At 43.2% G+C, this 9398-nt stretch overlaps 1 protein-coding gene across 1 annotated transcript; it reads left to right on the forward strand.

Annotated features, from left to right (window-relative positions):
* Window positions 1-248: 248 nt before the first annotated feature.
* On the forward strand, window positions 249-7833 carry shox (shox homeobox). The gene is given in 7 exon segments (XM_086144932.1): window positions 249-698; window positions 2053-2261; window positions 4639-4696; window positions 4850-4959; window positions 6909-7001; window positions 7003-7122; window positions 7494-7833. Coding segments are annotated over 7 exon segments (927 nt in total). The 5' UTR covers window positions 249-451; the 3' UTR covers window positions 7584-7833.
* Window positions 7834-9398: the final 1565 nt, after the last annotated feature.

Raw genomic sequence — 9398 nt, forward strand, 5'->3', positions numbered from 1 at the left:
GGAGGAGAGGAGGGGATTTGGGGTGGAGGTGTGGGGGGGGCGCTGAAAGTTGAATTCTGCAAAGTCGAGGCGGCCCGTAATTGCTCAAGACACGGGGATCGGAGGGGAGCTGGTGGTGGTGGGGGTGGTGGCGTGCGGGAGGGTGCGGGTGTGTGTGTGTGTGTGTGTGTGGGGGGGGTGGGGGTGGGGATGCGGGGGCTGGGCCGAGGTGGCCGCGTATAAATAGTGCGCTCTCAAATACACAGTCACAACAGCAGGAGTGATCTCACCTCCTCTCCACCCCTTCTCTGTCTTACCGCCGCCAGCCAGCCTCTAGAATTAAAAAAAAATAAAAAAATAAAATAAAGAGAGGGAGAGACACAGGCGTATCCACGGCGAGGCTCAGAACCGGGGGTGTGGAATTCACGGTGGATTTCCACGGCCGGGAAGAAGCAGCGGTGAGCGGCGCGCCATGGAGGAACTGACGGCGTTCGTGTCTAAGTCGTTCGACCAGAAGAGCAAGGAGAGCAGCAAAGAGAGCATCACGTACAGGGAAGTTTTGGAGAGCGGCTTGGCCCGGGCGAGGGAGCTGGGAAGCCCGGAGAGCAACCTGCAGGACATAACGGAGGGCGGCCACTGCCCGGTGCATCTGTTCAAGGAGCACGTCGAGCTGGAGAAGGACAAACTCAAGGACTTTAACGTGTCGAGGGCGACGGAAGGTATGCTTCTTTTTATTTTTTTTTTCTCTTTAAGTTGAGCCTCGAAACCTGGATCGACCCGTTTGAATTTAATGGCGTGCGTAAAAATAAAAATAAAAATAAAAAATAAAAAAAGGATTGTCGCTTCCGGTTTGCGAACTTTACACAAGATTCCGTTATTAAAAAAAAAAAAAAAAAAAGGCAGTGTTTGACATGGCAAGAGGGAGGCGGGCCCTCCGCCTGCTCACCTCCTGGGTTTAACTGTTTGATGAGTTCCCATATGCAGGATCTAAAAAGTAAAAAAATGTATAATATCCGTTTGTATCCTATAAAATAAAATACATTTAATTCCTGCGTGGTTTCATTCGTGAATCTTGACGTTAACTCCATATTTTCGACCAGCTGGCAAAAAAAAAAAAAAATCCCACGATCGCATCGCAAGTGTGAGTTTATCTTTATTGTAATCGACCTGTGCTCAAATATATTGGATAAGATATTTTTTTTAAATGGTGAAATAAATCAAGGATGCGCTTCGAGCTTTTTTTTTTTTTTTTTTTTTTTTTTAATCCAACGGATCATTTTTGTATTACGCACCAAGAAGTCGCACTTAAATTCTATTTTCAGTCGTTAAATATATTTCAATTCGTGCTTTAAATAGACGTGCCTTCAAAAGACAGTTTTAATTCCTTCACATGTTCGTGATGTTTAGAGAAACAACAGGACGGGCCTTTTATCACACTTTAACTGGGGGCACCGGCCGGAATTTGGAAATCATTTCATAAAAGATCATGTAAATGGTTTCCATTCGTGGAAAAAAAAAAGTTTTTTGTTTTATTTCATCTTCCCGCACAGGCAGACTACGCACAATAAAATCGCGCCCGAACACACTCCAGTAATTGCAGCAGCTGTCAATAACACAATAATAACACTATAAAACGTGATAATAGTCTGCGTTATAAGGTGATAAATAACAACCGGCGGTGCATTGACAGAATCGATCTTTCAAATGGTTTTTATTTATTTATGTTTTTTCTTTTTTTTTTCCTCTGTTACCCTGAAACGACCCCCAGACTCACAGGGGCGGGGGAGGGTTTTTAGGCCCCGGGTTTTTCCGAACTTGACTCATTAAAAGCCTCGTAGCATTTATCAGGATTAAATGTGTGTGTAGCGACTCGTTTACCTCAGTATTGACTGGGTGGACGCGTGTGTATGTGTTTGTATCTGTGTGTCTGTGTGTGTGTGTTATCAGGCCTGAGCCCCCCCCCCCTCCCTCGTCAAGGCCCAATTAAAACCAGTAATGTGTGTGTGTGTGTTGTCAGCGCACAATGAATTCACAACCCCCCCTTCCTCTCCCTTCCCCCGAACACACACATAGGAATATACGAGTGTAAGGAGAAGAAGGAGGACGTGAAGTCGGAGGACGAGGACGCGCAGGGCAAACTGAAGCAGCGGAGGAGCCGCACCAACTTCACCCTGGAGCAGCTCAACGAGCTGGAGCGGCTTTTCGACGAGACGCACTATCCGGACGCGTTCATGAGAGAGGAGCTGAGCCAGAGGCTGGGGCTGTCCGAGGCCAGAGTCCAGGTGAGTTGTTTTTTTTTGTTGTTTTTTTGTTTGTTAAATTGATTTTCTTTTCCAAAGAATGACCAAGCGTTACCCCGTGACTCTTAACTTTTTAGATCATTTATTTTTTTATTATTTTTTATTTATAAAAGATCCCTACATGCTTGCCTGAACCGCCTCATATAAAGGAAAAACACCTCTATTATTATTATGACGATGATGCATTTTTCTATTATTATTATTATTGTTATCATCATCATCATCATCATTATTATTATTATTACTACTATTATTATTATTATCATTATTAGTTTAGTCTAGAAAAATGCAGAATGTATGTGGAAACAATTCGTGTGGCTTCACGCAGGTTCCTTTTTTTAAAAATCCTGCAAAACTACCACCTCTTTATGGCCACAACAAGATCTGATACTTATTTCAATTTGATAGATTTATTCTGAAGGTGCACCGCGTAGGAAAAGAATGAAAGAATGAGGGCACAAAGCATCTCTACGTGAATTCTGAGAAAAGTTTAATAAGCTTCTGGCATGGGGTGTGTGGTGTTAACGTTTATTGCGACTCATTGTGTAATTACACCCTTACTACCGTTACACAAACAAGAGCCGTTGAGTTTTTTATGCGTTCGGACACGAAAATTAAATCGAGTTGTGAACAACTCGATGCGCTAGGGTGGCCTTTTTTGTGATGCAATAAAAAAAAAATAACGGAGGATAAAATATGTGTGTGTGTTTATAATTCCCTCCCAACCAAACTACAACCCCCTTAGTTGGTTGCAGTGTTTAAAATAATCAAGAGCCTTGACGGGTGCTTCTCTCCACATCCTCCCCCTTTAGATTTAGACAGATTTGAAAAATTTGGGACGCAGAAACCCCGCAGAAAGAACATGGTTATACATGCGTAATAAACTTTACCGCGCGTAAGTCCAACGTGCGTAATCTGCGGGCGGCTGCCGGCGGATGGAAAGGCCGGGAGATGAGGAGGAGGAGGAGGAGGAGGAGGAGGAAGAGGAGGAGGAGGAGGAGGAGGAGGATGCTGGAGGCTCGGAGCAGCTGTCAATGAATGTAATTGAAAGTTATGAGAGCTCGGTGAGGAGCAGGCACTAATTCACTTACGACTAATATCTCTGGCTTTCCAGCGCGCCGCTAAATTAAATGTCATTATTCACTGTCTCTAATAAAAAATCAAAAAGCAAATGAGATTAGGGGTATTTGTGAAGCGCATCATTGAGTGGCCCTTAATGAAGAAATAACTGTCTGAACCGCTGTAGTTCACTTTGCTTAACATACTGGCGCGTAATTGGAATTGATCTCGGGCCCGTCTAATATCTGGGGGAGCTCTGCATCTATGCAAAAAAAAAAAAAAAAAAAATCACCTGGGAATTTTAGCACCTTCTCTGTCATCGTTTACTGCCGTGAACGCACCGCCTCCACCCCCTCCACACACACACACACACACACACACACACACACACACACACACCACACACCCTCACCCATACGCATAACGACTACAGCAACAAGCACAACAATAATAATAATAATATTGAATTGCTGCGGAGAGAGATAGGCTGAAAAAAAAACCAAATATATCATCCCATGGTTATTTTAAAATACTGCGTGAAAAACGAAGATGATGCGTTTTTAACTTCACGCCGGACCCGCAGCACATTTTGTTTTATTCTCATCCTCATCTTCACGCTGCGTCCTTTGTGGTCCGATGATTTGTTAACTTCGCATCTGCAAGTTATAATGCATGAGGGCGGCGGTGATGGTGTGTGTTAGGTGTCAATTTGTGTGCGTGTGCGTGTGCGTGTTTGTGTGTGGGTGTGTGTGTGTGTATGTGGGGGGGGGGGGGGGGGGGTTGAGGAGATATTGTTATTCACAGGGGCAAATTAGGTTGATGATGATTAACAGGAACCGCAGCCTGCAGCTTCAAAGTATTTTATTTTATTTTATTTTATTTTATTTCATTTTATTTTATTTTATTTTATTTTATTTTATTTTATTTTATTTTATGATCATGGGATGTCATCACAGTGATGAAGATACTGCCATATATCTGAGATTGTTGCCACTCCAGTTCTGGCTAGGCATTGTTTTCATTTGCTATTAAGAATAATCGATCTGGATTATGAACCTGCTTATTGAGAGAAATATTTTCTATGGATTTTAATTAATAATATTATAATTCAACTGCATTTGGGTTTTTATTGTAAACCTAATTCATATATTATTATGGAATAATAGCCTTGTCATGAACGTGTTACATTATTCTTAGATTTCCAGCTGACCCATTTTTTCATTATTTGTCATATCATTTGAATTTGATATATCTGGTATTATATTTTTCTAACACATTCGCATTCCTTTTTCATTTTCAGGTTTGGTTTCAGAACAGAAGAGCGAAATGTCGAAAGCAAGAAAACCAGATGCACAAAGGTAAACCCCTCCTCTTCTATAATGGGAATAATCTTAAAGTTTGTTTCTTTTTTTTTCCGGTTATTTTGTTTTGAACTTTTCACACAATTTGACCATATTTAAGTGGAAAACCCCCTCATCTCATATAACAACAACTGTCTGGCTGCCTGACAGACATCTTTCCCTTCTCCCCAGGTGTCATCCTGGGCAGTGGCAGCCACCTGGACGCCTGCAGAGTAGCACCGTACGTCAACATGGGTGCCCTCCGGATGCCCTTCCAACAGGTAGGCCGCGTTCTCATATTTTGCTTGAAACGCACGGAGAACTTGCCGCTGAACGCGTGACAGGCAGGGGCTGCTGTGTCCAACTGAAGTGGAAGAGTTAAAAAAAAATGTAGGAAAGTTGCAAAAAAAAAAAAAAAAAAAAGATTACTCAGCAACTTGTAACACGGAGGGCCGTGATGGAATATATTAAATCAGAGCGAGAGCGCAAACAGGATTTGTGTGTGACTTGCCGTGGCTGAATTGCCTTTATGTGTACATTCGCATTAATCCACAGGGCATGTGCGCTTATTAGACGCAAATGATGAAAGAGCGTGTGTGTGTGTGTGTATGTGTGTGTGTTTGTGACGGCTGCGCGGAGGGGGGAGGGAGTGGCTCGGACCTCGGTGCACCTTTCACCTTCTGGCTGTGCGGAGAGCGGAGGCTCGGGAGAGGAGAGGTTGACGGACATTTGATCTGGCGATATCTGCTTTTGCATCCCGGTTGCTATGTTGTCTGCTTGACCCTTGTGAAAAGTAACGGCCTAATTAAGCCAACAGTGCAGCGGGCGCTATCACATAAAAGAGATGATGAAAGCGGGGAATGGAGTGGGTTCTGATGGATATTGGCATTGAGCTGCACCGCTAGGGGTGGAGGCCTGTGCGCTGAGAGAGGCTCGCGGTAATAAGTCGAAGCAGGCTCACATAGCACAACACACTTTTGCCGGTATAAAACTACGGACCGCAAGTTTTGCTGGCTAGAGTTTCGATGCGCTCTAGAAGGGCCTGAATCTGGCGGCTCAACGGGTTCTTCTCGCGCTGCCGTACGTTGCGTTATTGTAAAAAAATAAATTAAATTAAATAAGGTCATTCATCTGTGCGTGGAGACGTGATGTTGGGACGCCCTAGAGCACTAATCACGTCAAGCATCCACCACCTGTTTAGTGTGTTTCTGCCTCGGCCGCGGTCGTGTCTCCCAAACGGGATTAAACCGGTTTTCCAGGAGTTCACTTGGCTTTCCATCGACGCGTTTTAATCAGATGCCGCAGAATTAGGAAATTATGAGTCAAATCTGCAGATTATTCCTTGATTGTTCAGACTTAAAACGGCTTCTTGTTTGCCGGAGTTTCTGTTTGTTTGTCTTCACAGTGCTGGGCAACTATGACCGCTGTCACTCACTACTCATTTTTGGTGTTGGAGGCTGACAAAAAAAAAAAAAAAAAAAACAGTGGAAAAAGAGACACTTAGTCAGTTTAAAGCCTTTACTTTGTATCATTGTATTTTGGTTGGAAAAGAAAGCATGAAATACTTTCACACTTCTTCCTGTGGTGTTTGAATCACATGAGAAATGGCAATAGGCTCAGCTCTCTCCCTCTGAAGTAAGCGGATGCGTAATTTTCACCTACTTCTTATAAAATAATTGCCAAGAATGTGAGAACTGATATTCTATGCTGCTTATGGTTTCTTTTTTTCCCTTGACTCAGGAATATGTCTGGATAAATATTTATAACTCCAAATATGTGAATATCTTTTCAGTGCAAAATTGTTTATTTATGCAATTGAATACATAATCAGGATAACAAGACTGCATATTTCCAAGGGTATAACGGAGTCCTCAGTCTGAATTAAACAAATCTGTTCTGGGTCCAAGGAAGACTTTGATTCTGGACGATTAATTTGGATGTGGTGTCTGAGAGCAATGTATGATTCATTAACTTTTAGAATAGCTGACATGAAAAAAAGGCCTAAAGCGCAGAGTACGGCTTAACTATTTTCATAGAAAACACTCTGTAAGCAACAGCTTTGAGGGGGTAAAATTTGAAGGGGAATTTAATAGTGTCAGACTGTGAAACTTAAATCTTCAAGCCTCTTCACACACACACGGGCACGCGCACGCACTCACACACACACACACACACACACACACACACACATGCATGGCTCAGCTTGATTGTGTGTTTGGCTATCCTGCAGGTTCAAGCCCAGCTCCAGTTGGACGGGGTCACCCACTCGCACCCCCACCTGCATCCTCACCTGGCTGCTCATGCTCCCTACCTGATGTTCCCGCCCCCCCCCCTTCGGACTACCAATCGCATCGCTGGCCGACTCGGCCTCGGCGGCAGCTGCAGTCGCGGCAGCTGCCAAAAGCAACAGCAAGAACTCGAGCATCGCCGACCTGCGACTCAAGGCAAGAAAACACACCGAGGCTCTGGGACTCTGACCCCACCGGGCTGCCCCTCCGCTCGCCTGATGCCCATAATCGCCTCTCACACAAGACTGAGCCTGTGAAAGGGCCGTGACACTCACTGCTAAAACTAAACTAAACAAAAACACTGAGTGAGAGTGAAAGAGAGGAACACATGCAGAGAAGGGGGAGAGAAAGTGTGTGTGAGAGAAAGGGGGAGAACAGTGGAGGAGGAAAATAAAAAAAAAAAAAAAAAAAAAAAAAGAGAAGGAGGGAGCGAGAAAATTGTCACAAAACCAGCTGCCAAAACAAACCACTTTTAGAGAACGGTAATTAAATACCAATGAAATCACCTTTTACTTTTTGCCCAACAGGCAGGACTTCTGCGGGGCCAGTGGCTCAGTCCACTCCAGGCACAGATCACATCCCAAGGACCGTACAAACACATGTGGATGTCTGTCTGAGGGCCAGTCCGGGGCCTGTCAGACCAGAAGACGTTAGAACAAATCAAAGTGGCAGGCAGCAGCAGGGCCAAAAGCGGGGCCCGGCCGATGCTGGCTGCCGCCATGTTTGACAGTGCAGAGGGTTTGAGCATGGGGAAAACAGATCCACACACCACCACTTCACCGAGGCATTGGAACAGCTCTCACCTTTTACGCTAAAAAAAAAAAAAACAACGAGGAAAAAAAAAAAAAAAAAAAAAAAAACGAGAAAGCGTTAAGAAATGGCCATATTTGTCTCCAACCACTGTGTTCCCTGCCGCTGCCAAGTGCATGAGCTCTAATGGAGGACTGTTCCGGGACTGGCCTCCATCCACACCTGACATAAATGCTCGACAGCTGTTTTTAACACTGCCATTCAACACGCCCACAATGCGCCAACACCTGCAAAGTGAAGGGTCTCCATTACAGTTTGATATCCCTCTCCTCCCGGACTCGTGCTGCAACAAAAAAGCAGCTCCTTTCTTTCCCCAGCTGCAGAGGAGAGACCCGATCCGATGTTCCTGGGCATGTGTCGATGCTCAGTCTATTTTTATTCCTTTCTGTTTATTATGTTGTATCCTGGGTGAAGAAGTGAAGATAGCCTTTGCACTTCAGGTCTTGTACGTGGGTGTTTACAAATGTCACTACAAGCAGATACTACTTTATTAATTAAAGGGTGGGCGGGGGTTGATATTGTCATGTGATCGGCGAAAAAGACATTATCTTGGATAAAGGGTATAACTGCATTTTATTTTTTTCTCGTTTCTTATCTTTTTTGTAATTCTGAAAATATGAAGAAAGCATCAGTCAAACTGAAATGCAATGGTGTGCAGTTTAAGTGCAATACTGTAAATAGCAAAACGAAAAAAAGTAAAAACAGCTAGCAGTTAATCCTCAACGATAAAGAGACCCAATGATTTTTTTTTTGTTTTTTCCTTTTTTTATGCACTGTTTGGGTGTTGAATTTATTTGCCAAGCCAGTTTTTCTAAGGCCTTGTATATTTTGTTGACTCAAGAGAAATCACTCACATCCTTCGCAACCTCCTGTGTATTAAAGCGGTTTTGTGTACATCAGGTCGCCTGTCGAGGAGAACATGAGCACATTTTTCATACGCGGCGGGAACTGCACAGTCCAGTTCTAAATAACTATGATGATAAAAAAAAAAGTGTTTCTTCACAGCTTTACTGAGGTTGAAGGAATTCCATTTACATATATTCACAATAAAATGGACAAATCAGCATTCTTAGCCAAAACGGAGCAGTTGTTTACCATCCAATTAGCTTAATTCTGCATGTTTTATGTGACATTTCATTGTTATTTTCCCAAATATCTTCTTCTTCTTCTTCTCCTCCTTTTCCTTTTTCTTTTTCTTCTTCTTGTCCTTCTTCTTTTTTTTTTTTCAAGAAAAACAACCAAATTGCTCTGGACAAAACAAAACAAAACAGGTGTTTGATTGTTTCGAGAATCTTTTAAACACTGCTGTCAGCAGAGCTGCGCTAACCACGCAAGCCTGCCCGAGGTCGACACACAGCTCCCAAACATCACGAACGTCTCTGGCGACAGACCTCCAGGAGGAATCCTTTATCTATGTCTCCATTTTTAAATTAAACATATGCGTGTGTTATTTATTATTTTGTCTGAAAGTTTATGAAAGATGAAATAGTTGAACTACAAGTGTACATTTTTACATGGCTTTTCATTTATTTTTGTATGTTCCTTTTGATTGTTCTCTCAAGTGTTGCATTTGAATTCAGAGGTGTGGCTGTAGTGCATTGTTTGCCAAAAAACAAAAAACA

This window comes from Fistularia commersonii, chromosome 4 (genome assembly GCF_037954325.1).
Source record: "Fistularia commersonii isolate RoL2024-O1a breed Wild chromosome 4, RoL_Fcom_v1.0, whole genome shotgun sequence".
Lineage (NCBI taxonomy): Eukaryota > Metazoa > Chordata > Actinopteri > Syngnathiformes > Fistulariidae > Fistularia > Fistularia commersonii.